This window comes from Erinaceus europaeus, chromosome X, assembly GCF_950295315.1.
Source record: "Erinaceus europaeus chromosome X, mEriEur2.1, whole genome shotgun sequence".
Lineage (NCBI taxonomy): Eukaryota > Metazoa > Chordata > Mammalia > Eulipotyphla > Erinaceidae > Erinaceus > Erinaceus europaeus.
In genome coordinates, this window is record NC_080185.1 from 1,177,199 (window position 1) to 1,202,464 (window position 25,266).

A 25,266-nucleotide genomic window follows, 5' to 3' on the forward strand; every position below is an offset into this window, starting at 1 on the left:
AGGGCCTGGGTTCTGTCCCAGCACTCCCAGACCAGTAAAGCAAGAGAGCCTGGGGCCAACGCTCACAGCAGAGCACACCCCTGGCCGAACAAGGCCCTGGCACCTGCAGGTGCCCTGGAGAAGCCCCCAGAAGATGGCACTTTGTACAGAAAGCCGGCCCCAGAAGTGTGGGTTTGCATCTGTGCAAGGCCCACAGCCCACACACAGCCACAGCTGTCCCCAGGCCCCTGCCCTCCGTGGCCCTGGGTGGGCACGGACACTCTTCCTGCTACTCGGACAAAGGCTCAGCTGCTCTGCTGCACAAGTGAGGGGCAGTCACCACCTGTCCCTGGCAGAGGGCCGTGCCGTCCCAGCCCAGGGAGCCGCTCAGCCTTGTCACCCAGCCAACGCGGCCGCTGTAACTCAGGCTCCCTTCCGACAGCTACAAAAAGACGTGCGGTCCCTAAGGATGAAGGCAAAGTGGCAGATGTTACTGAGGGACGGCCCAGACACTCTCCCACCCCAGCACACCAGGCAGACACTGCAGCGACATATATTTTCTGTATATCAAAGTCATACATGCAAATTAAGGGCACTTAGGAGCTGACATAAATAAAGCAGGAACTGGTGACCGCAGCCCCCACCCACGTCTGCCAGCAGCGGCAAGCGGGCACAGGTAGCTTCTGCCTTACTGGCATTCCAGCCCCCTTCCCGGCTCTGCCGCATGCCCGCAGCGTGCACTCACAGGACCTTGCTGGCACTGCACACACCCGACTGCACCACCCGAGCAGAGCAGCCTGTCCTGCCCCGTGCCCACTGGGCACCAGAAGCCCTTCTTTTGTTCACAGAAGTGCAGGTGCTTGAGGGCCCAGGGGCTGACGCACTTTACAGTGCTCGCCCTGCTGGCTGCCGGGGTCTGAGCTGAGACACCCCCCCCCCCCCCCCCCCGGTGGCAAGTCAGACAGGCAGCACCGAGTTCGCCCACACCCGGGCCCGTGGAAGCCAGGGCAACAGGCACAAGGGAGGCAGGCTGCTCCCCTCACGAGAGGGCTGCAAACACCGACCCTGGAAGCCTCTGGAAACCCAGCCTCCAAGCAGCCAGACGGCTAAAAGCCGACGCCAACACCGATGCCGACTTGCTGGCGGGGGCAGAGAAGTAGCCCTGTGCCACGAGCGCAACAGTGAGAAAGCAGCAGAAGGCGGGTCGGCCCAGAAGCAATCCCCCTGGGGCCTCCAGGGCACCTGACTCCGGCCCCACTTGGATCAGACTTCAGGCCCGCCAGAGGTCCTGGCAGAGAATGAACTCCTCTTGCATTAAGTCACTGTTTAAGGCTGTCTGTAAAGCAGCCGTAGGGAACTCAAAGACCCTCGGGAAGAAAGTGCTCTGCTGGCAAATGGTGCAGGACAGATGCAGCTGCCCAGTCCGCACGGCCCACAGCGCAAATGCCTGACGGCTCCAGGCCGACCAACCCTGTGTCCTAGCAGGAAGGACTGTGACAAAGACCGGAAGGGACCCCTTGACACAGCCTGGTGCCAGCGGGCAGTGGCTGTGCCCTCCTCTCTGCGCTGGGCAGGCCATGACTTTGTGGCCAGGACAGTCAGGCTCGAGGACAGCGGGGCAGTCCCCAGTGGTTTCCAACTTTGCCTGTCACTACAAGAGGCATCTGAATGGGCAGAAAGGGGCTGCTGGCTAGAGGACGGCTGCACCATCAGCGGCGCCACAGTGAAGGAGAGAGGACAGTGCGGCAACCCAGCTTCCACGCAAACACTCCACCAGGTGGCAAAGGAGGCTGCAGGTTCCCGCAGGCAAGGGCTGTGGGCTCACTAACAGAACAGAGGGCGGCCAGCAAAGACAGGGCAAGGCTCCAAGCCAGAGCCAACCATGTCCGCAGAATCAAAGGTCCCTGAGAGCTGAGGAGAGGCTAACGCTCACTTCAGAGCCGCGCACCTAGGGCTGGCCACACCCCACACAGGCTGACGGGGAAACAGGGGAGGGGGACCCTGCCGGGGTGCCAGCCACCCAGCTGTCCTCGCTCAGTGGTGCTGCAGAGGACTCCACTATGGGCACACTACACTGAAAGCCCAGCAGATGAGCTGCTCCACCCAGAGCAGCAACCCCCCAAGAAGCCCAGCCCTGAATCTCAACTCCGCCAGCAGCGACGGAAGCAGAGGAGCCCAGAGATAAGCAGCTCAAGCAGACAGAGAGAGAAGAAAGGGCGGTGGGCCTGCCACAGGCCGAAGCAGGAGGTTCTGCGGCAGCTCAGGGCCTAGTCCCAGCTCTGGGCAGCGAGGGCAGGAGGAGGGCGCTGCCCAGGCCCGGGGGGCAGCCCTACTCAATACACTCCATGACGTGGATCTGCAGGGTGTCCATGTCGGGCGCCTGGTACTGGCACTTGGGGCAGCAGAAATCGGGAGGCTCCTCAGGGGGGCTCCTCCTCTGGCTGGGCAGGGCCATTTGGAAGGAGTGGTGGGCTGGGAAGACACCAGGGCAGGGTGCACGGGGAGTCAACAGGACCCACCTCCAGGGCCGGGGGTGGGATGCCCACAGCTGCCCCCTGCCAGCCCTGCTCACCTGGGGCGGGAGCTAAGGGGGGCTGTGAGAACTCCATGTGGCGCTTCCGCAGATCCTCGATCCTTGGAAAAGAGGCAGCTCTGGTCACTGGCTGGCCCGGCGCCGGCCCGCCCCGGCCCCAGAGTCCCCCTGGCTGACTCCTGGCAGCTGGCCCACCCCGGCCCCAGAGCCCACCTGGCTGACTCCTGGCAGCTGACCTTCAGGCGGCCGTACTCCCTCTGCAGCTGCTCCAGCTGCTCCTGCAGGACCTCCTTCTTCTCCGCCAGCTTTTCCCGAGCCTGGCGCTCAGCCTGGAAGTCCGCCTTGTAGATGTCTGCCTGGCAAAGCCAAGAGGGCAGGTGGCAGCCGTCAGCAGCGGCTGAGCGGGCACTCCCAGCCAGCGGCAGGAGCAGCAGCAGGGCCGAGGCCCACGAGCCAGCTCACCTGGGCCTTCAGCACCGGCACAGTCTCCATCACGACCTTGTGCTGCTCCGCCGCCTCCTTCAGCTTGTCGATCACTTCCTGCTTGGCCACCAGGGCCTCCTCAGCCTGCTGGAGCTGCTGCTTCAGATCTTCCAGCTGCATGCCCTACAGAGGGAAGGGGGCCTGACAGAGCCCACCCAGCCCACAGAACCCTGCTGCCCCCAGCTGCTCCAGGGCCGAGCCCAGAAGCCTGGCACGTACACAGGACACCAGGAAGCAGGGCTGATGGGATGAGGCCGCCCGTGCTGACATTCCCTTTCCAGAGTCCCCAGCTGGCCAGCCCTCCTCCTGCCCTTCGAGGGACAGGCTGCACGTGCCACTCTGCCTCCTGCTAAGCAGCACACGCCAGCGGGCCAGACGTCTGCAGACCCTGGTGGCAGCCTCCCCAGCGCGCGCTGACAGATACTGCAGATGTGCGCATCAGACACGGGGCCTCACACCAATTCATACCGTGCCTGCAGATCAACCGGAAAGGGACCAGCAGCTTGCAGCCTGGGCTGGAGATGTTCCTGGGAGGCAGCTGTGCCCCCTTGGCTGCCCTGGTGTCACTCTGGGTCAGGCTGAGGACGGGCCCCCGGACCGCTCTGCCCCGCAGCCCCAGGCTGGGGAGGAAGACGCCCGCTGTACTCACTCTGTTGCGCTCACTGCTCACCAGGCTGCTCTTGACGTGGTTGTCGTACTCCTGGAAGAGCTGGTGGTAGGCCACCTGCAGCTGGGCAAGCTTCCGCCTGAGAAAGGAGCTTGGGCTGGAGCAGCCCCCTCCGGGTGCCACTCCACACCATCCGCCTTCCTGCCATGTCCACACCTGAAGGGGCTCCTGGGTCTTGGAGGCTCAACAGCTAAAGCTCCCCTCAAAGCCAATGTGCGGGAGGCAGACATACTTGTGGCGTGCCCTGGGCTCAAACCTCAGCAGCAAGTTAACTGCCGCAGCGCTCTGCTCTGCTCTGCTCTGCTCTCTCACGCACCCATAAAAAAGGAAAAGTTAGGGGCCTGGCGGTGGCACACCTGGTTAAGCACTCACTCACAGCACAGTGCACAAGGAGCGGGGTTCAAGCCCCTGGTCCCCACCTGCAGGGGGAAAGCTTCACGAGTGGTGATGCAGGGCTGCAGGTGTCCCTCTGTCACTCTCCCTCTCTATCTCCCCCTCCTATCTCAATTTCTCTCTACCTCTATCCAATAATACATAAAGGCTATTTTTTAAAAAAGGAAAAATTAGGGTGGGGATAGATAGCATAATGGTCATGCAGAGACTCTAATGCATGAGGCTCCCAAGTCCCAGGTTCAATCCCCCGCACCACCATTAACCAGAGCTGAGCAGTGCTCTGGTAAAATAAATAAAATGAAGTGAAAAAGGAAGTTATGAGATAGATGTTCTGTTCTCTTGTTTATTTAGTAATGACAGAGAAGTGCGAGAAGCATGGCACCAGGTTGGTTCACGCTGGGGACTGAACCAATGCTTTATTCACTGAGTCACCTCCCAGGCTTTGGGGGGGGGGGAAGCGTAGTTCTTATTTACCACATCAAGCCTTACCGCAGAGCTCATGAGAGAGCGAGTGTGAGCGAGTGTGTGTGTGCACAAGTGCAGGTGTGTGTATAGTTGTACATACATACAGACATCCACGCACGTATCTTTTTAGAGAGAGAGAATTGGACGAGGAGGAGAGAGACCAGCAGTACTGCTTCACCACTCAAGAAGCTCCGCCCCCTTCAGCTGGGGGCTGGGGGCTTGAAGCCAGGTCCTCGTATAGGGTAGGTGTACTCTACCACTGCACCACCACCCGGCTGCCAAAGTATATATTCTTCCGGGCACAGGTGTAACATAGGAGAAAAACAGGACTTGTACACGAGGCCCCGGGTTCCAGAGCCAGTGTCACGTGTGCTGGAGTGGAGAGGCGCACCTGCTAGCTGCCTGCCTGTCTCACTCAAAGGAACAGAAACAGGGCCAGGCAGAGATGAGCCCATTTGAGTGCACAAGGAATCATGCACGAAGACCCGGGTTCAAGCCCCTGGTCCCCACCTGCAGGGAGGAAGCTCCCTGAGCGGTGAAGCAGGACTGCAGGTGCCTCTCTGTCTCTCTCCTTTTCTGTCACCCTCCCCTCGGGATTTCTGTCTCTACCCAGTAAGTTAGGAAGATGCGAAAAAGAAAGAAAGGAATGTGCGTGAAAGGCTAGGAGGAGCCCGCAGTCTCCTGGAGGCCAACCTGCTGAGACAGGCAGAAAGGCAGCAGGGCGCTGGGGGCGCAGGGGCCAGGCGGTCGGTCACTCACTTCTCCTCTGAGGCGGCCTGGCGCTCCATGCGCAGCGCGGCCTCCATGCTCTGGTTCTGCATGCGCAGCTGGTCCACCTGCACGCTGTGCTGCTGCTGCAGCGCCTCCCGCTCGCCCTCCAGCTGCCGCACCTGCTCGCTGGCGGCCCGGGCCCTGCGCCGGAAGGGTGGGTCACAGCCGGCCTGCTGCCCTAGCGGTGCGGGAAGCCCATCTGTGCGAAGCAGCAATGGGCGAGGCGGGGCCGACTGCCGGCAGCCAGCCAGGGACCAGGATGCCCAGCAGGGGAGTCCCTTCGGAGGTCCCGGTTTCTCCAGAGGACGGTGCCAGGCTGGTGGCAGGGCACCAGGAACACAGGCCATGCCCACAGGTACTGTGGCCCCAGGAAGGGCAGGCCCAGTGGGCAGTCAGGAGAGACTCAGAGCGGAAGCAGAGGCAGACACACAGATGCTTCTAAGAGCTTGAAGACAGGCAGGTGAGGGGGCATGGGGAAACAGCTGGAGGGACTGGCAGCTGTGCACTCAGGCTACTGTCGCCCCCCCCCCAGCTAGTCTAGAAACAGCCCGGCTCTGCCGGACGCGTGAACCCACCCATCTGGAGGGGGGCCTCTCTCTGCCTGTGTGCGTGCTGGGAGGGCAACACAATCTCGTCGGGGAGCTCACAGCCCTTGCAGGTCCCACTGAAACCGCTCCTGTCTCCTGCCAGAATCCCCTCGCTCCCACTGATCTGAACCGCAGCCTGCGTCCCCCGCAGCCCCCACTCCACAGCACGCTCGGTCTCCACCCGCCGCCGCAAGGCTGGCCACCTTTCCACCTGGGAGGGGCGCCGTCATCGCCGTCTCCCCACACTCGTCCCAATGGCATGACAGAGGCCAGTCATTGTCACTGTCACTACCAGACGGGCTTTGTGACGGGAGGGGGGGTGTAATATGGGGGTGGGGCAGGAAAGGAGGCGCTGGCCACACAGAGTGCCAGGGCTCTTGGCACACCCCAGGAAGTACAGCTATAAAACACAAAGAGGCTTGCTTGCGTTCTGCCGTGTTTGCCAGAGAGCCCACAGGCTGATACATCCACCACCACCAGTGCCCTGGCCTTCTTCAACAGGGCAGCCAAACCCAGCCAGGGGGCGCCGCTGAAGCTATGCCAGTCGGTCAGCCATGGGGCTTCAAGGCCCTTGATGGGGGCACCCCTCCCATTCCCGAGATGATCCCCCAAGAATCAGAGGCCCCTAGGTGTCCCAAACCCTCTCACAGCAGCCCCCAGGGACCTCCCTTCCCCACTCACCTGCCCTCCAAAGCCTGTAGCTCCTTGGTGGCAGCCTCCAAACGACTCTGGCTCTCCTGAAGCTCCCCCAGCAAAGATGTGACCTGTGCCTTCACCGAGGCCTTGTCCTCGGCCATCTGCTGCATGACAAAAAGCCACTTCCTATTGGCCGGAGTTCTCTCCAGCTGCCCCTTGTCACCTCTCACCTCGGGAAGTAACCCTGGGGGGACCGGGGGCTGTGAAGGTGGCTGGTCACCAGAGGGTGTTGTCCTGGCCAGTAGAACCGGGCCCGACGCCAGCTGTCGGGCACCAGCAGCAGCCCAGCGCCGCTAGGGGGACCTTCTGGTCCACAGAGAATTCCAGGGCTGTCCCAACTCCAAAGCACACTGCACTGCCGCGGCCTTGTCCACTGTGACAGCAAGGAGTCCACTCAAGAGACCTCCCCAAATGCTCTCCTGCAGTCCCCAAGGCCGGCCTTCCAACCGACAGCTCGCAGCGGCCGACACTCCTAAGGCATGGCCCTCGCCATCCCCCTTGACTCCCCCTGCTCCCACCCCCTCCACCAGGAAGCCCCACAGAGAACACCGGAAGCCAGTGGATGACACCAAGCAGCTGCCCTTGGCTCTGTGAGGGGTGATGGCGGCGCTGCAGCTGTAGGGTCTCCAGGTCTGAGTTCTCAGAGGCGTACAGTGGTGTCTGGAATTGACTTCAGCTCAACATCCAGAGACAGGAAAGCACGTGTCCACCAGGGGGTGCTCACAGGAGTACTGGGCAGCCAGAGAGGGAGCCAGTGTGCAGCCACGGGCAGGCGCAGGCCCTGTGCACACACGAGGCGTGTGCAGGCATGTGACGCGCCAGTGAGCAGAGCCCCAAGGGTATGTATGAAGGTGACCGTTGTTGAGGCCCCATTTCCAGAGTGTCCAGAAGAGGAAAGAAAACCCAGGCCAGGAGTGCGGTGGAGCTGCGGTTTCCCTGCATGAGAGCCCACCCCTCGCTGTCTCTGGCTGCTATGCGAGGCACCCAGGACCTATGCCCTCCCAGTGAGGTTTCTTTCTGGGTGATCAAAATGCTCTAGAGTGAGAAAGAGGCAGCAACTGTGCCTGTCCCACTACACAGGAGACTGAATGGGACTGAACATGACCCTGTGAGGCTTGAGCAGCTTTCTGAGTCACCCAGCAGGCATCACAGCACCCCGGATTCTCCCTGGCACAGGACATGGGCTAAACTGCTGAGTCAGGGTGAGCTGGCCTATCCTTGCCAGAAACAGGTGAGACAGCCACCAATGCCCAGCCCGTCCCCAAGGCCGGCCTTCCAACCGGCAGCTCGCAGCGGCCGACACACCTAAGGCATGGCCCTCGACATCCCCCTTGACTCCCCCTGCTCCCACCCCCTCCACCAGGAAGCCCCACAGAGAACACCGGAAGCCAGTGGATGACACCAAGCAGCTGCCCTTGGCTCTGTGAGGTGTGACGGCGGCGCTGTAGCTGTAGGGTCTCCAGTCGCCCGTTCACCAGCTTCCTCTTAGTACCAAGGCGCCAGGGACACCAGCCCAGGGTGGCCCTGGGTCCAAAGTGGCCCCAGTAAGAAAAAGACTTTTGTTGTTGAAGGCAACAAGTCTGTGATGATGTGTTACTATCGTTAAGACAGCCCTAGTAATCTAATACAAACTAAAACCCCTTCAGCTCAACCAACATTTCCTGAAGCCTTAGGATGTGACAGGCTGGGCACGGGCTGGTAGAGATGGCAGCCTGTTTCCTTCCTCAGGAGTCTGATGTGAAGGGACAGACTGAGGCCAGGCGGGTGAGATGAGCTTCGGAGGTAACAGCACACACCCACACTGGCTTCCTATCACTCCTCTGGCCCCCTCTCGCCCAGAACACAGCTGACCCCAGCCGGGCACTTGGAGGGTACTCCGCTGCACTGGGCAAGTCCTTTGGTCAAGTCTGTTTTTATGCTTCCATGAAATGGGCACAAGATGGGAGTCGGGCGGTAACGCAGCCGGTTAAGCACAGGTGGAGCAAAGTGCAAGGACCGGTTCAAGGATCCCGGTTCGAGCCCCCGGCTCCCCACCTGCAGCGGAGTCACTTCACAGGCGGTGAAGCAGGTCTGCAGGTGTCTGTCTTTCTCTCCCCCTCTCTGTCTTCCCCTCCTCTCTCCATTTCTCTCTGTCCTATCCAACAATGACATAAATAATAACAATAACTACAACAATAATAAAAAAGAGCAACAAAAAGGAAAATAAATAAGTAAAAAATGTATATTAAAATAAAGAAATGGACACAAGAGATCTCCTCCAGTCTTCAAGAAAAACCCCTGACCCTGGTGCCAGGCAGAAGGCCGCATTTGGAGGTGACCACTGAGAAGGGCTCACTGGACGGAGAGGACAGCGTCAGCGCTGCCAGCCCCAGAGCCCTGCCCCATCGGAGTGGCTGGTTTGTGGTTCTCCCCTCGCAGTCCCACCTACACCCCGTTGCCCGGAATGGCTCTCTAGCACGCAGCACCACCATGCTCCCTGGGCCCGGGCGGCGGGCGGCGGGCGGGCAGCGAGCGGCGGCCGGGCCCTACCTGCTGGCTCCTCTGGAGCCGCTCCAGCTCCTGCAGGGCCCGCTCCCTCTGGCGCCGCAGCTCCAGCTTCTCCAGGCCCAGCCGCTCCACCAGCTGCCGCGCCTCGTGGAACTTCTGCAGGACGAACTCCTTCTCCTCGCGCTGGCTGCCCTGGAAGCGCCGCAGCTCCTCGCAGCGCTCACGCAGCATCTGGTTGCTCTGGCGGATGGCGTCTGGTGGGACACAGAGGAGGGGAGGCCTGCTGCACCCGCCCACAGCCCGGGGGCCTGGCAGAGAGGGCACAGGAGCCCCGCCTGTGCTTCTGGAAACCCTGACCATCCGGCCACACGGCCCCCCCGACAGAGAGGTCACAAGAGCGCGGCAAGAAAGCGTGGGCCTGAGCACTCTTCACAAGCCAGCCCAACCCCTTGTCTGTTTGGAGTCAGAGACAGCCTGCCCTGGGCACCAGCGGTGCCTCATGGCGTGGCCTGCCCCACAGCACACGGCAGGGGGAGTGGCGCCGTCTCTCAGGATGAAGGGGGACCATGAAAGGCAGCTCTGACCCCAAGGCACACGGTACACCTCCAGGGGCTGTCTGTCAGGGCTGACCACCCAGACCGGTCCACAGCACCCTGTGAGCAAGGCAGGGTGAGCCTACCCTGGGAGCCCTCCAGAGGCAGAGGGAACAGCGGTGCCCTCAGCTGCCCGCTGCCCGCAGGCACAAACCCAGTCTGCACGCAGGCAGTGGAGGCCGGGAGCCATTCCACTCCGCCCCCAGCGCCATGCTCACCTCGCAGCTCCTGGTTCTCCTCCAGACAGCGCTGGAAGGTGTCGGGAGCTCCGTGCTCGGAGGGCAGGTGCAGCATGGCTGGCTTCCCCAAGGAAGAGTCTTCGCCCAGCATTTCCTGGTCCCCTGCAGGGCCGCCTCCGGGCTGCACCATCTCACACAGCGGGCTCTTCCAGGGGGGTCTGCTCATCCAACAAGTTGGGGTCTGCAAGAGGCGGCAGAGGCAGCAATGAGGCCAGTGAGCCAAGGAGCGTGGGTCCCACAAAACAGGGAGCTGGCTAATGGGCTTGGGGCTAAGCGGTGGCATGCACCCCCCACCAAGGGAGGTGTCACTCAGAGAAGATGTGGTCCAGCGCCAGAGACCCACTCTGCGGGACGCCTCCCCTGGCAGTGAGCTGCAGTCAGGACGCACGGGGACAGGGATGGGGCAGGGGGAGCTGGGAAGATCCCTGAGTGGAGACAGGCATAAGAGAGGCAGCCACGCTCACTTCTGAGCAGGAGTGGCAGGGGCTGGTCCCTCCCCTCAGCCCTGCATTGAATGGAGGCCGAGGCCCCAACAACTTACAGCCACCTCCCAACCCCCAGGACCAACGAGTGGGCTGTGCTCTGGAAACTGGGTCTATGTGACTATGAGAAAGGGAAGGATTTGGAAGCTGGCCGGCTCATCCTGGGTTAGGTGGCCTGGAGTTCATCAGCTCAGTGCACAGTCTCTTCCCCTCTTTTCTCTCTTTTACTGACAGAAACACAGAGAAGAAGAGAAAGACCTTCCACTGCTCATTAAGCTTCCCTGCTGCAGGTGGGGGCCAGGGGCTTGAGCCCAGGTCCCTGTGCACTGTAATGTGAGCGCTCAACCCGGTGCACCACCGCCCAACCTCCAGGTGTCCTTTCCTTTTTTTCTTTTCTTTTCTTCCTAAAGAACTTCTGTTCTTACAATTGTAATGCTAGGAAGTCAATAATGAATCCAATAATCCATGTCCACAACTGATTTATGTAAAAATATTAGGGCTAGGGAGACACTGGAATGGCTATGGGGAAATAAATATAAATAAATAAATAAATAAATAAATACTCAGGCCTGAGGTTCCAAGGCCCGAGGTTCAATCCCCAGCATTGAGCAATGCTATGGTGCGCACAAATCTCTTTCCCCCTTAAAAATACATTATTTTGGGAGTCGGGACATAGCACAGCGGGTTAAGTGCATGTGGCGCAAAGCTCAAGGGACGGCTTAAGGATCCTGGTTCGAGCCCCCGGCTCCCCACCTGCCAGGGAGTCGCTTCACAGGCGGTGAAGCAGGTCTGCAGGTGTCTGTCTTTCTCTCCTCCTCTCTCCATTTCTCTGTCCTATCTAACAACAACATCAATAACAACAACAATAACTACAACAACAATGAAAAACAAGGGCAATGAAAGGGAAAATTATAAATAAATATTTTTTTTAAAATACATTATTTTTTTTAAAAGTAGACAAATCTTCCAAAATAAATAAAAAATAAGTAACTCGATTTTTTAGTCCTTAAACTGCACATCACTTGCGTGTGGCTGTGGCTTTTATTTGTTACTCTCCTTCAACTCTGAAGAAAATGATCATGACGTTTCAGACACCCCACTCCACTGACAACACTTACTTCAGCCCTTACACTAGAAAATTAATAGCCAGTATCAAACTGACCTGAAACCCCAGGTGTCCTAGGGGACAGAGGACAGAGAGACACAGAGCAGGAGCCCAGTGAAGGTGGGGGAGAGACCACACGATGCAGCTGGGACCACTCCAAGTAGGAAGTGACAGGTCAGCTCCTGACACAGCACCGCTGGAGGGAGGGAGCGTGGCCCCTCTGAGTCCAGTGCTAGACCACCAGCCCCAGAGGAGATGGCGCCGCTGTGTGCAGCCAGGAAACGGACGCGCCTCCTCCCAGGAGGCACTCAGAGATCCCCCAGCACCCGCTGGGTACTCCCTGGAGCCAGGGGCCGGAGGAGACCTCGGAGTGCTGCGTGCCAAGGCAGCCGCGAGCGAGAACTGGGCTGGCAGCAGGGCTCAGAGGGAGACCTGGGTGCTCCCTCGATCCGGAGGTAGGCCATGCACCAGCCAGGCGAGTTCTGACCCAGCCCAAGACTGCCCACCTGGAGGCGGCGGCCAGCCTTGCCACAAGTCCTTAGAAGCGGCCGGCACTGAGGGGGCGAGCCCCACCAAGGAAACAAAGACGAGAAATGGAGGAACGAGTACAAGGAACTCCAGATGAAGCCGGGTGTCTGACCACGACACTGGTTCTGCTGCCTCAAGCAGTGTCCCACTGCCACGGCGGCCCTGCGCCCACAGCTGTGCTTCCTGCCAGGCCCCCTCAGCAAGCCACAAGCTCAGGTCGGGGTACCCCAAGGACGGCTCTAGCTGTGAAACCCCATCACCTTGGCACTACCCCCAGCCATCCCCACAGACTCCACCTCAACCTTCATGCCAGTGGTGCCCCCACAGACTTCCTTCCTCAACTCCAGGCTCGCACCCAGGACTTACCAAGTCAGGCCTGACAAGCCAGATCACCTGGCTAGGGTGTCTGTCGTCACTGGCACAAACAAGGTTCAAGCCCGGCCCCCTCCACATGGAAGGAAGCCTCGGTGCTACAGTGTTCACCTGTCTCTACTGAAAAAAAAAAAAAGTCAGCCTGGAGCAATGAAGCCCCAATGATGATTTAAAAAAAGTAAAGGGAGTCGGGCCCAGTCAAGTGCACATAGTACAAAGCACAAGAACTCGCTCAAGGATCTGGGTTCAAGCCCCTGGCTCCCCACTGGCAGCTGGGAGTGTGTGTGTGTCTCTCTCCCTGTCTCCCCTCCCCTCTCTATTTTACTCTGTCCTATCCAATAACACCCCCCAAAAGGGGGGGGGTTCGACATGTTTACCTGGACATCAAGGTGTTCTCTCAAAAGGGGCCTCCCCAAATGCTCTCCTGCAGTCCCCAAGGCCAGCCTTCCAACCGGCAGCTGGAAGCGGCCGACACACCTAAGGCATGGCCCTCGACATCCCCCTTGACTCCCCCTGCTCCCACCCCCTCCACCAGGAAGCCCCACAGAGAGCACCGGAAGTCAGTGGATGACAGCAAGCAGCTGCCCTTGGCTCTGTGAGGTGTGACGGCGGCGCTGCAGCTGTAGGGTCTCCAGGTCTCTTCTGACAGGCAGGACACCCACTCATGCTGTTACTGTCTGAAATCCACCTAAAGATAACGCGAAAGCCCTAGACATCTACCTGAAAGAAATGAAAATGCGCACGACACAGGAGTGCTCCTGGCAGCACTCCTCATGGCAGCAGGGCAGACAACCCAATGTCCACCAACTGATGAAAAGACAAAACCTGGTCTGTCTACATGCTCCATGGACAAACCTTGGAAACACGTTAAGAGAAAAAGCTACCTAAAAGCACACGTATGATCTGTATGATCTTAGTTATATGAACTGGCCAGAAAAGACATGTCCAGAGACAGAAAAATTCGTGAAGGCTTGGGGCTGGGATGATGGGGAGACCGACTAAGGGGATGAGCAGTGTTTTCTTCTCGGACTTTCTGCAATCAGTAGTGAAGGTCACATGACTCTGATTGACGACAAATGAGAGTTGGAACCTCTAAACAGAGAAATGGGGCACAGGAGAAAGCTCACACAGTAGAGCACAGGAACTGCACACCTGAAGCCCCAGAGTTCTCAAGCCCAATCCCTGGCGCCACCCTGTGTGAGTACCGCAAACGCGGGAGCTCCAGTGAGCTGTCTTTTTGCTGTGGAACTGTAGTTTCTTTCGGGTTTTTCTGTGTGTTTGTTTTGTTTTTGTTACCAGAGCACTGTTCAGCTCTGGCTTATGGTGGTGTGGGGGATTGAACCTGGGACTCTGGAGCCTCAGGCATGAGAGGCTGTTTGCAGAACCATGATGCTATCTACCCTCTGCACCCTGGCACCATCCTAAGGCAAAACCGAACAGAACTCTGGTATCTCACACCCAAAAATAAAAGGGATCTTTAAATTATTCAAATGAACGAACTGAGGAATTGAGTGGTGTGTGAATTATAGCTCAATAAAGCTGCTGCTGAAGACAGAACAGGAGACTTGTGAGGGGGAAACAATAAGCCTCCAGGAGGCTATTACGGAAGCTGGGGGTGGGTCTACGCCAAAATGCTTTCTTCTCCTGAACACGTCCAAAACGTTTCCTATAACGATGTCCAGGGCACCACTGTCACCTACAATCCCAAAATGAAGGTCACCCTGCGCCTATCCTCACCCACTTTGCTGGAGGGTTTGCTCAGATATCACGTGGCTCCTCCCCGCCCAGAGTCCCCATTCGGGTCTAGGACACCCTGCAACATCTGGGCTCCCGCTCCAAGGAGCCTCTCTCTGCTGGCTCATGCGCTCCAGACACAGCGGCGTCCTCGCTGCTCCGCCGCTTGCCGGGCCGGCCCTGCAGCCTCAAGTTACGGGAAGGTCTGAGGTCAGTGAGCATCAGCTGTTTGGCAAAGACATCGAACCAGAGCACAGGAGGACGTGGGGCGCTTCGTTGGCGGCGGCGCATAGCTGCGCCCTTTCCAAGGCTCTACCGCTAAAATGCGGTCCGGTCCGAGGGGCAGACAAGGCCTTTCCTCCAACCAGAGGCGCCGTCCGACCTCCCGGCCCGGGCCGCCCGAGTACCCCGGCACCGGAACCTTGCCGCCGCTCCCACACGCTCAGCAACAAGAGCCGAAACGGGCGGGGGCCCGCCGAGAGGGCGACGCCTCGGAGCCCGAAGGCGGCTCGGGATGGCGGGGCGCCCGGCGAAGCCGTGCCGTATTGGGGCAAGAGGACCAACCTGTGAGCGAGTCGGCCGGACGTGAGCGGGCCGGGGGCAGCAGGCTGGGCCGCGACCACTCGTAGGGGCCCGGCGCTCCGAGAAAGCCCCAGCAGCTGCGCAGCCGCCCTTCCCTTCTCGCGTCGCAGACTCCTACTTCCGGCTTCCGGTTCCGAACGCTGGGACCCGGAAGTAAAATACGTTCTGTCTCCGCCGGGAGGCCCGCAGGAGGCGCGAAGCGTGCCGAGGTGCCCGAGTTGCTCCTCTGTGACAGGCACCCCGCGGCTGCCGGGGCGCCGCCGCCTGCGTCCGCACCTGCGCCTGCGCCTGCGTCTGCACCTACACCTGCGCCTGCACCTGCGCCTGCGCCTGCACCTGCGTCTGCACCTCCGCCTGCACCTGCGTCTGCACCTGCGCCTGCACCTGCGTCTGCACCTCCGCCTGCACCTGCACCTGCGCCTGCACCTGCGTCTGCACCTGCGTCTGCACCTGCGCCTGCACCTACACCTGTGTCTGCGTCTGCACCTCCGCCTGCACCTGCGTCTGCACCTCCGCCTGCACCTGCGTCTGCACCTCCGCCTGCACCTGCGTCTGCACCTGCGTCTGCACCTACGCCTGCACCTGCGTCTGCACCTACACCTGCACCTGCGTCTGCGCCTGCACCTGCACCTCCGCCTGCACCTGCGTCTGCACCTACACCTGCATCTGCGTCTGCACCTCCGCCTGCACCTGCGTCTGCACCTACACCTGCACCTGCGTCTGCGCCTGCACCTGCGTCTGCACCTGCGCCTGCACCTACACCTGTGTCTGCGTCTGCACCTCCGCCTGCACCTGCGTCTGCACCTCCGCCTGCACCTGCGTCTGCGCCTGCGCCTGCACCTGCGTCTGCGTCTGCAACTGCGCCTGCACCTGCCGGGCTGAAGCAGCCAGTCGTCCCGCTCCCGCCCCGCCCTGCCGCCGTGTACCGCGAGCCGCAGTCGGCCACCGTTCCGGCCGGGGTTTCGGCGGCTCCACCCACAGCGCAGGGCACTTGGTGGCGCCGCCCGCCTTCCGTGAGAGCCCGGAGGCGCAGGGCGGCGCAGAGCAGCAGACGGTGACGGTGGGGACGGCTGGCGGGCAGCGGCCGGAGGGCCCGCGCAGGTGCGGGGAGGGGGCGCGGCCCGAACTGCGCGCGCTCCCGCCCGCGCCCGCGCCCCGCCCCCGTGGGAGGAGCCTGTGAGGCCCCGCCCCGCCCCTCGCCTGAGGCCGCTCGGCTCAGCGTCGGCCCCCGCCCCCGCCCCCGCCGGTTAAATGGGCCAGCGGGGCGCAGCCCCCGGAAACGGCCCGGAACTGCAGGCTCGCGAGAGACCGGCGGCGGCACGGCGCAGGTAAAGTGGCGGCGAGCAGGCCCGCGAGGCGCGGCGAGGGGCGGCGAGGCGAGGCGCGGCCCAGGGGCGTGCTGCCCGCCGCCTTCCCGCCGCCTTCCCGCGCCTTCCCGCGAGGCTGCGTTGGCCGTGCCCAGAGCGGGGCCGAGCCGGGAGGGTCTCGGCCGGCCCTTTGTCCCCCGCGTCCCGTGCACCCCAGACCTTGAGAGCAGCCGGCCGGATGGCGCTCCAGCTGCACCCATCACCCATCACCTGCTCGGCGCCGAGCCTCCAGCCCAGTCCGGAAGGGGCCGGGCCGGCAGCGCGTGCTGCTCCTTCTGCGGCGCTTTCCACGCTCGCTCCCCCTGGCTGAGGCTCCGCTCGGACCCGCGCCCGGGGAACTGCCTGCAGAGCATGGCGCACGCCGAGCCAGCGGCTTCTAATCCCCCAGCAACCCGGCCCCCTCCCTGGCTGCTCACACCGACTGCTCGCAATCAGCCCACAGCCCTGCAGAAAGGGACCCACATCTCACCACCCTCTCATTCTGTTTCCTTCCTTCCTCCCTTCCTTCCCCCAGAGAGCACCATGTCGGAGCAAATGAACCTGAGTCGGACCCAGGTGTGCGGGATCCTGCGGGAGGAGCTGCACCAGGGCAATGCCTTCCACCAGTCGGACACGCACATCTTTATCATCATGGGGGCATCGGTGAGTCTGCAAGCGAGCCTAGCGTGCGGCTGGGCCGGGTCTCCCCGTACCACAGCACTTGGGAAGAAAGAGCGATTCTGAGACGGAGGCAGCTTGGCTGGAGCCTTGGGACTCCGGGGACCCCTTCTGCTCCCTCCTCCTCCGACACACCACACTCACTGACTTTCTTCACACCTGTGTTTTCCTTGACAAGTCCCTCGGGCGTTAGCTTCCCTGGGGACACACAAGCCTCTCGGCCACCCCTCGTGATCCAGCCCTGCCCAGACTCCACCTGCCCTGTGAGGAAGAATAGCACTCGGGGCTGGACACCTGCTGCAGGCAGGTGAAGGGGGCCACCTCTCAGCTGCTGACCCAGTCACAGCCGGGCGAGCATCTCTGCCCTCAGTCTGCCGTCTGAGCTTGACGGCCAGCTCCTGACAGGGTGGACATTGTGTCCTGGATCCCCGCTTCTAGAGAAACCACTCTTTTTGCCTGTGCATCCCAGCACACCCCCGCCCTGTGCCCATCAGAACTTGTAGAGGGAGAGGTGAGGGCATGGCCAGAGGCCAGCCGCAGCACAGCCATCCGATATCTCGTGACCACGGGCCACGATTGTACTCTGGGTACAAACACCCAAAGTGGCCTCCCTTGGTCCTGCGCCCACAGACACCAGCACCTAGGGCTGACCCTCTGGTGGGGGAAAAAGTCACTCAGCAGTGCTCTGGCCACCTCCCCCCAGCCTGCCATGCCGCCCCGCACAGCACGGCACACGGGCTGGCTGAGCCACCAAGGGCAGGTGGCCTCCCTCTCTGAGCCTCCCACGCAGCTGGCGAGTGTCAGGTCCTAAGGCGCCATCTAGGCCTGTGCGCACTCAAGGTCAGGCGACCAGGCTCCCTCTTACTCCTCCGCTGATACTCAGCTACACAGAGATGTACTGAACAGAAATGGGAAGTGACCCTAGCGACAGGGACAAGGAGCCCTCCTCCATCCTCCCCGGGGGGCCTCCTCAAAACAGCCCCCCAGGGCCACCCGGGTCAGAGCCAGCAAATGTCCCCGGCTCTGTGGACTGCCTGGAACCGAGGTGAGCCAGCAGACCCGTCAGAGCTCAGAGAGGCGCACGTGACCAAAGACAAATAGCCATTGTGCCCCAGCCCCCATGGCACCCGCTCCCTGGGGAGCCCAGTGAGCACTCCCCAGAGGAAAGAGCAGAGGACCCCCAGGCAGGCTAAACCCATGTCCCCTTCCTCCTTGCAACGCCTTCCCTTTCGCTCTCAGCTTGCTCAACCCTCCCCCACACCCAGCTTCCTTCCTGGATGCCCTCCTCTGCCCCCCCCACTATGTGGCCACTTCCCCCCCCCTTAGTACTTACTGTCCCCTGCTGTTCCTCCCCCATCTGACAAAGGGCTCCTCATGGGACAGAAGTCTGCAGGCCTGGCCAGCGCCCCCTCCCTGCCCTCAGCATCTCAGGACTCCTGCCCCCTTGGGCCGATAAGATTCTTGCTGTGTCACTGTGACACTGGCACCCCCCCCCCAAGGGCCAGTGACTCACGCCCTGGGTGTGGGAAGAGGCCTTGTGCCGGTTCTATGAGAGCACGCCTTAGCAGCCCCCAGCTCTTGCCAGCTGGGCCCCAGCCAGGATCAGGGCTCCACCCCAGAAGGTCGGGTGGCCCTTGACTCAAGTGACCCTTGGGTATCTGGGTGGCCCAGCCCTGCTGCCCTCCGCCCCCAGCCCATGTAGACAGACACTTGGGGTTTAGGTCTGGAGACCGGACACCCGAGGGTCAGACTGCGTGGGGTGGCTTCCCGAACTAAGTCAGCACGTGATACCAGGCCCTTGGGCTTCCCAGCTTCCTGGGCAGAGCCTGTCCTGCACTCCGCCCTCCCCCACACAGGCCTGCCCACTGTGCTCCCAGGGGTCCTCGGCAGCCGCACCGGCTGCGTCCTGTGCCCCCCAGCCAGCCTCTCCCCGCAGGCCTACCTGGCCTCCGCAGGCTGGAAGCTAGGAGACAGCTGGGACAGGGCCGCCCCAATGGGAAACAAGGCAAGCAGGTTCTCCTTAATCCCATGGGAGCAGCCAGAATAAACAGCCTGGGTGTGGGCGCCGTGACTCAGCAAATAGGCTGCCCCGCCAGCCACCCCTGCCCTCAGCCTGTCCTGACTTCACGTAGCTGCAGGTGGGGTGCAAGCTGGCTCTGTCCCTCAGGCAGGCATCCTCGCTGGAGCCCGAGCCACTGCCCACCTGCCAGGGACCCTCTCCACAGTGCTCTGCACTTGGGGAGAGCCCACTGGGGACAAAGCCTCAAGCCAGCCTTGGCGCTCCAGGCCTGGCAGCCCCACCAGCCGCTAGAAGGAAGTCCCGGGCGTGGAGGGCAGCACTTCCCTCGGGCAGCTAGCTGTCCACACTTCCTCACTGTCCAGTTCAGATGACCTTCCTGCTCCCCAGGCCAGACCACTGTGCTCTGGTCAGTGGGTGCACAGGAATGGCGCCCTGGACAGGAGTTTAGGGAGAATGGACTTCGAGATGTCTGTCACATTGGCAGGGTCTGCTGCACTGTCACAGCCGCATTGATCTCGCGAGATCACGCACGGCCATCAGTGCCGCGCCTTGTGCAGCTGTTTTGTCGGTGGCCGCAGGCAGCCGGCAGGGTTTGGGATTCTGCCTGTAGGCACTGCCGAGCGAGCCCAGAGAAGGAGGGAGAGGGATCACAGCAGCACGGCGCCGTGCCAGGCCGCCACCCAGGGCCTCACGTGGGCAGGCGGGTCTTCGGCTTGTGTCTGGCTCTGGGGCTCCGGCCCTCTTGTCACCGGGCGGCGCTCCTCCACCGCCGCGGAGTCGGGTCAGCCTGGCCCCCAGTGAGCATGTGCCCGGGCCCGAGGTGGCTGCCCTCTCCCAGGCTGTAGTGGGGTGTCTGCTCGTCCTGAGGGGTCTGACGGGCCAACTTCTCATGTCCTTCGTGCTCTAGTCCTCCCTAAGGAACCTTTGCCGCCCCCCACCTCTAGAAGTGTTTCCGTTGTCACCAGAGCACTGTGCCGCTGGCACTCACTGCCGGCGATGCCGGGGCCCTGTCACAGGGAGTGCGTTCCGGCAGCTCTGGTTCCTCTCCATCGGTTCTCTGGGTGGGGCAGGCCGGCGCTTCAGTCGAACCCAAGTCCCCTTCTCTTTGACTGCCTTTTTGTCTGATCATTTTCCTTCACGTTTCAAGAAGTCGTCTCTGCTCTTGGGGGGCTTAATATACTCAATGGGAACATTTGTTCTCTTGGCAAAAATCTTGCCCTTGTTGGCCTCTGGGTGACGCTGGAGACTCGCCCAGTTTCGCCAGGGTAGCACGTGTGGAGCATTCCTTCTTGACCAGCGCCCCGTTCCCTGAGTGTCTACAGTACCACCTTTCTAAGGTTAGAGAACAGAGTGGGCTCCTCTCTTTCCCTTCGTGTTAGTCATTTTGGCGAAATACTGGGAGACGGCTGCTCCAGCCGCAAAAGCAGGTCTGCTTTTTTATGAAAGAAAGATGTATTCATTTGTCAGTGAGAACCGGGGAAGGGGGAAAGAGAAACAGAGTGTCACTCTGGCACAGGTGATGCGGGGGACAGGACACCCCTAACTCTTTTGACGAAGCAGCCCCGCCCAGAGGCCCTTTGTGTCTTCTCCGCTCTGTCGGCCTTCTCCGGTGTGTTTGCCACGGAATTAATTCTCAGTGCCCGTGACTTCCTGCCTTGTCGTGTTTGGCTTCCAAACCCCACCCCCTTCTGCCTCCCCCATGGAATGCTTGCCCGGGTCTCCAGCTGCCCCTCCGCTAACCTCAGCATCCAGACCACGTGTCGCACGGTTTGCTCTGGCATGGGGCGTCCTGGACGCAGGACTGGGTCCGGCCCACCTACTTGCCAGGGGCAGGTCCGTCAGCCCCAGGTGGCCTCTGTTCCCTCCCCGCTGTGCGGGGTGCAGGCGGGTGCCACCTGAGCCCACACCCCCAGCCGGCAGGGTGCCGCGGTGAGTGCAGGCTCCCCTCTCCTGACCGCTGCTCCCCCCTGTGCAGGGTGACCTGGCCAAGAAGAAGATCTACCCCACGCTCTGGTAAGCCTGTGCTTTCTTGAGCAGTGCCCACCCCTACCCCTGCCCCCGCCCCACTGTGCCCCCACCAAAGCCACCACCTGCTCTGCCCACAGGTGGCTCTTCCGCGATGGCCTGCTGCCTGAAGACACCTTTGTGGTGGGCTTCGCCCGCTCCTCGCTCACAGTGGAGCAGATCCGCCAGCAGAGTGAACCCTACTTCAAGGTGAGGGCCTGCCGGGGTGTCCGCCTGCCGGCAGCAGGCTTCCACGCTTGTGTGTGTGTGTGTGTGTGTGTGTGTGTGTGTGTGTGTGTGTGTGTGTGTGCGCGCGTGTGTGGAGCCATCCGTCCTGCAGGCCACAGCGCTGAGCCGTCCATGGGCCACCCTGGGGCGGGAGGAGGCAGCAAGCTGTACACTGTCTCTGCAGGCCGCCCCCGACGAGAAGGCCAAACTGGAGGAGTTCTTTGCCCGCAACTCCTACGTGGCCGGCCAGTATGCCGACAGGGCCTCCTACGAGCGCCTGGACGACCACATGCGTGAGCTGCAGCAGGGGCCTCAGTCCAACCGCCTCTTCTACCTGGCGCTGCCGCCCACCGTCTACCAGGCCGTCACCAAGAACATCCGCGACACCTGCATGAGCCAGACGTAAGGCTGCACCAGCCTGTGCTCCCAAGCTTCTTCAGGGCCGCTTGTCTGGGGAGTCAGGGTGCTGTGGGGGGCCCTCCTGCACCAGTGCTTCTGGGGAGGAGGCAGGCGGGGCTGTCCAGAAGCCTTTCTTGAGATGCAAATCCTCACTTGGCCCCTGCCAAATCCCATCTACTGCTGCCGGCCCCGCGGTTCTGGCTTTCGCCACTAGATGGCAGTGTTGCTCCATGGAACTCCTTATTCTCTGGCATTTTGCCTTTTCCCAGGGCACGCCAGATGGAGCTGGGAGCTGGCTGGGCACATGAACTGCCCGGCTCTCCACGAGGGTTGTGCAAAGACTTGCAAGCCTGAGGCTCTGAGGTCCCAGGTTCACACCCCCCACACACACACATACACACCCGTTCCACCACAAGCCAGAGCTGCCTTTGCTGCCCCCACTCAGCCTACTCCAGCGAGTCACCCGCTGCAGACCAGTGGAGGGAGGCGCCCCCATGGAATGGGGCTGGGGGTGACCCACCTGCCTGACTCCTTGCAGAGGCTGGAACCGCATCATCGTGGAAAAGCCATTCGGGAGGGACCTACAGAGCTCGGACCAGCTGTCCAACCACATCTCGTCCCTCTTCCACGAGGATCAGATCTACCGCATCGACCACTACCTGGGCAAGGAGATGGTGCAGAACCTCATGGTGCTCAGGTCTGTGTCTGGGTGGGGCGGCGGGTCGGCGGGGCAGCGGGGCTTGGGAACATGCTTCCAGCCCGCCATCGGCACCCACAGGTTCGCCAACAGGATCTTTGGCCCCATTTGGAACCGAGACAACATCGCCTGTGTCATCCTCACCTTCAAAGAGCCCTTCGGCACGGAAGGCCGTGGCGGCTACTTCAATGAATTTGGGATCATCCGGTGAGCGCTGGGGGTGGGAGCCTCTCCCCTTCCACTGCTGTGCCCCACCCCCAGTTGGCCTTCTGTGTCAGGATGGCCTGGTGGTCACTAGGGCCCCAGATCCCAGCAGGCCCTGTTCTCCCCACCCCCAGGGACGTGATGCAGAACCACTTGCTGCAGATGCTGTGTCTGGTGGCCATGGAGAAGCCCACCTCCACCCACTCCGATGACGTCCGTGACGAGAAGGTGGGTTCGGGCGAGGGGCACTGCACTTGGGATCCCGCAGATGTGTTGGGTGCAGGCGTGGCCAGTCCCCAGAAAGCCTTGCTGCCTCTCCCCCCCCCCATGGGCTGCCCAGCCAGGCCCCCAAAGACCCTCTCTGGCACCCCAGGTCAAGGTGTTGAAATGCATCTCCGAGGTGCGGGCAGAGAACGTGGTTCTGGGGCAGTACGTGGGGAACCCCGACGGCAAGGGTGAGGCCGCCAAGGGGTATCTGGACGACCCTACGGTGCCAAGCGGCTCCACCACGGCCACCTTCGCAGCCGTGGTCCTCTACGTGGAGAACGAGCGGTGGGAAGGTAGGTGGGGGAGCGGGCGCACGCGGGGGCCGCCCGCAGACGAGTACCCCATGCCCACGCCCGCTGGCCTCGCCCCAGGGGTGCCCTTCATCCTGCGCTGTGGCAAAGCCCTGAACGAGCGCAAGGCCGAGGTGCGGCTGCAGTTCCGAGATGTGGCGGGCGACATCTTCCGGCAGCAGTGCAAGCGCAACGAGCTGGTCATCCGCGTGCAGCCCAACGAGGCGGTGTACACCAAGATGATGACCAAGAAGCCGGGCATGCACTTCAACCCCGAGGAGTCAGAGCTCGACCTCACCTATGGCAACAGATACAAGGTAAGGGTGCGCCCGCCCGGGATCGTGGCGGGCGAGAGTTTGGGACGGGCTCCGGGGACGCTGAGCACCGCCTGGTGTCTCCGCAGAATGTCAAGCTCCCGGATGCCTACGAGCGCCTCATCCTGGATGTTTTCTGTGGGAGCCAGATGCACTTTGTGCGCAGGTGAGGCCTGGCCCGCCCCTCTCCCACACCACCCCCACCGCCACATGCCGCAGCCCTCAGCCCACACTGTCCCCTTAGTGACGAGCTCCGAGAGGCCTGGCGGATCTTCACGCCACTGCTGCACAGAATTGAGCAGGAGAAGGCTCCACCCATCCCCTATGTCTACGGCAGGTGCGGGCTCGGGCATGGGCGCAGGGTGGGAGCCCTGGGAATGGGCGCAGTGCCCACCCTCACACCTCCCATTCCCTTCTGCCTGCCTCTCTGCAGCCGCGGGCCCCAAGAAGCGGATGAGCTGATGAAGAGAGTGGGCTTCCAGTACGAGGGCACCTACAAGTGGGTGAACCCCCACAAGCTCTGAGCCTGGCTGGCCGGCCAGCCAGTGTCCCTCCTGTCTGCATCGCCGCCCGCTGCCCCCCCCCCCGCAGGACCACAGCCACATTCCCACCCCACCCCCTTCAGGGCCAGCTACATTCCTCAGCCAGCAGCACTCCAGCCGTCCCCAGGGGGGAAAGGAGGTGGCCCTCCCCATCCTGGGTTCTCACGTAACACAGGAGGGTGAGAAGCGGGCAGCCCCTCGGAACTCTGGGAGAAGGGACAGGCTAGCACATGGCACCAGCCTAGGTGCCTCTTCCATTCCAGCAACACCCCTCCCCCAGGTCTCAGGTCCCCGAGAGGCCACGCCCCTTCCGCCCCCACTCTGCACTCCACTCACTCCTCCCACGCAGCAGGTGTCATTAAAAGCAGGACAGACCATCTGTGCCTTGTTCTTTGTGGTTCCAGGGGCTCGGGACCAGCACGTTCACATCAGGGTCCCGGTCGCTGGGCCATGGGGACAGGCTGCTGCGTTTTCCGCCCCAAGACAGGAGTGGCAGCAGATGCCAAGGGCAGGGGCCGACATGCAGCACGCCGTGTGCGGCTTCTGAGGTCCCACGTTGGCAGCAGCTGCGTTCCCCGTGGCCGCCATGACGAATTGGCACAGGGGCTGGGTGAAAGGCCCCCACGGCCCTTTGTGGGGACACGTCGTGTGGAGTAAGGGCCCACTCAGGAGGCCGCTATGACCAAGTGCACACAGATTCTCCCACCCCCGCCGTCTTGTCTCACCCCGGTGGTCGGGGCACAAGCCCAAAGTGACCAAGCAGTGGGCATTGCCTTAGTGAGGACAGCGCGAGGCTGAGGCTCCAGCCGCAGCGTCACCATGGGCGTGTGCCCATCCTCCAGTTTCTGTGACTAGGAGAGGGACGCCCTTGTGGGCCACAGAGACCTGGCTGAACAGAGAAGGAAGGACATGGGCCTCCCACTCTCAGAGGACCGTCCCGTGTGCAGGAGTGGACCAGGACTTCAGCCAGAGGGGCCCCTCACAAAGGGGCAAGAGTTGAGGCCTGCAGGTGGCCCTGTGCTGCAGCAGCTGCACCTGCCCTGCTACCAGCAGATGGCGCCAAGTGCCTGTGTGCTCGGGAAGGAGCCTTCCAATCCCCACAGTCTCAAGGCTGGCAGCAAAAGGCTGAGCAGGAGGGATGGGGAAAGCACAAAGCCCAGGAGCCCTTCCTGTCGCCCCAGGGTCCTTGAGCTCTGAGCCCCACAGACCACAAGGCGGTCCACCATGTGAACTTGCTTCCCGCACCATGGGGGTCTTCAGAGTGGAGGGGAGCCCCGGTTCCTTCTGGCCCCAGCCTTCAGTGGCACAAGCAGTGACAGGAGTGAGACAACTTCCACGGTGACCACAATGACAGACAGGTGGGCCCAGGGGATGACGGTCACCCAAGGCTTCTGCTCGGGGTGCCACACTGTTTGTGGCTGAAACAGATGAGGGCCGTGATGGGGACAGTCAGCTGTCCAGTCTAGGAGGAGTTCCTGGGTGGGGACATGCAGCAGTCCCCTCAGCTCTGGGTGACTGAGCAGGCAGGGGCCTGCAGAGCTGATGAATGGGGCGGGGGTAATAGCATAATGGTTATGCAAA

The 25,266-nt window shown here is 61.8% G+C and overlaps 2 protein-coding genes across 6 annotated transcripts; one reads left to right on the forward strand and one right to left on the reverse strand.

The window, feature by feature from the left end:
* Positions 1 to 516: 516 nt before the first annotated feature.
* IKBKG (inhibitor of nuclear factor kappa B kinase regulatory subunit gamma) lies at positions 517 to 18,744 on the reverse strand. Of its 4 annotated transcripts, none has more exons than XM_060182612.1 (10): positions 18,663 to 18,744; positions 9,873 to 10,074; positions 9,104 to 9,315; positions 6,560 to 6,678; positions 5,280 to 5,432; positions 3,645 to 3,741; positions 2,975 to 3,118; positions 2,726 to 2,868; positions 2,552 to 2,613; positions 517 to 2,451 (listed from the first exon to the last, which is right to left on the reverse strand). In XM_060182612.1, the coding sequence occupies exons 2-10, from the start codon at positions 10,057 to 10,059 to the stop codon at positions 2,309 to 2,311; spliced, it is 1,260 nt and encodes a 419-aa protein (XP_060038595.1). In that variant the 5' UTR covers positions 10,060 to 10,074; positions 18,663 to 18,744; the 3' UTR covers positions 517 to 2,308. The 4 variants fall into 4 exon arrangements, with proteins under 4 accessions (XP_060038595.1, XP_060038596.1, XP_060038594.1 ...); XM_060182613.1 differs by lacking the exon at positions 18,663 to 18,744 and adding an exon at positions 18,054 to 18,137 and having other exon boundaries at positions 2,749 to 2,868; XM_060182611.1 differs by lacking the exon at positions 18,663 to 18,744 and adding an exon at positions 18,054 to 18,128 and having other exon boundaries at positions 6,560 to 6,675.
* Positions 15,751 to 24,062, forward strand: G6PD (glucose-6-phosphate dehydrogenase). Of its 2 annotated transcripts, XM_016194878.2 has the most exons (13): positions 15,751 to 16,024; positions 16,578 to 16,705; positions 20,716 to 20,753; positions 20,846 to 20,954; positions 21,157 to 21,374; positions 21,910 to 22,068; positions 22,150 to 22,275; positions 22,407 to 22,500; positions 22,646 to 22,832; positions 22,911 to 23,146; positions 23,233 to 23,309; positions 23,388 to 23,480; positions 23,577 to 24,062. In XM_016194878.2, exons 2-13 carry the CDS (start codon positions 16,586 to 16,588, stop codon positions 23,665 to 23,667), a joined length of 1,548 nt encoding a protein of 515 aa, XP_016050364.1. In that variant the 5' UTR covers positions 15,751 to 16,024; positions 16,578 to 16,585; the 3' UTR covers positions 23,668 to 24,062. The 2 variants fall into 2 exon arrangements, with proteins under 2 accessions (XP_016050364.1, XP_016050363.1); XM_016194877.2 differs by lacking the exon at positions 15,751 to 16,024 and having other exon boundaries at positions 16,575 to 16,705.
* Positions 24,063 to 25,266: the final 1,204 nt, after the last annotated feature.

What these genes read in the sequence shown, in the direction of transcription:
- G6PD (XM_016194878.2), top strand. Translation starts at nt 16,586, where the DNA reads ATGTCGGAGCAAATGAACCTGAGTCGGACCCAGGTGTGCGGGATCCTG. An exon ending in AGAGTGAACCCTACTTCAAG is followed by an intron (nt 20,955 to 21,156) that starts GTGAGGGCCTGC and finishes CTGTCTCTGCAG; the next exon opens with GCCGCCCCCGACGAGAAGGC. An exon ending in CCTATGGCAACAGATACAAG is followed by an intron (nt 23,147 to 23,232) that starts GTAAGGGTGCGC and finishes GTGTCTCCGCAG; the next exon opens with AATGTCAAGCTCCCGGATGC.
- IKBKG (XM_060182610.1), bottom strand. Translation starts at nt 18,077, where the DNA reads ATGGGGGAGGAACAGCAGGGGACA. An exon ending in GGGAGGAACAGCAGGGGACA is followed by an intron (nt 10,075 to 18,053) that starts GTAAGTACTAAG and finishes CGCCTCTTGCAG; the next exon opens with ACCCCAACTTGTTGGATGAG. An exon ending in GGCTCCAGAGGAGCCAGCAG is followed by an intron (nt 6,679 to 9,103) that starts GTAGGGCCCGGC and finishes TTTGTCATGCAG; the next exon opens with CAGATGGCCGAGGACAAGGC.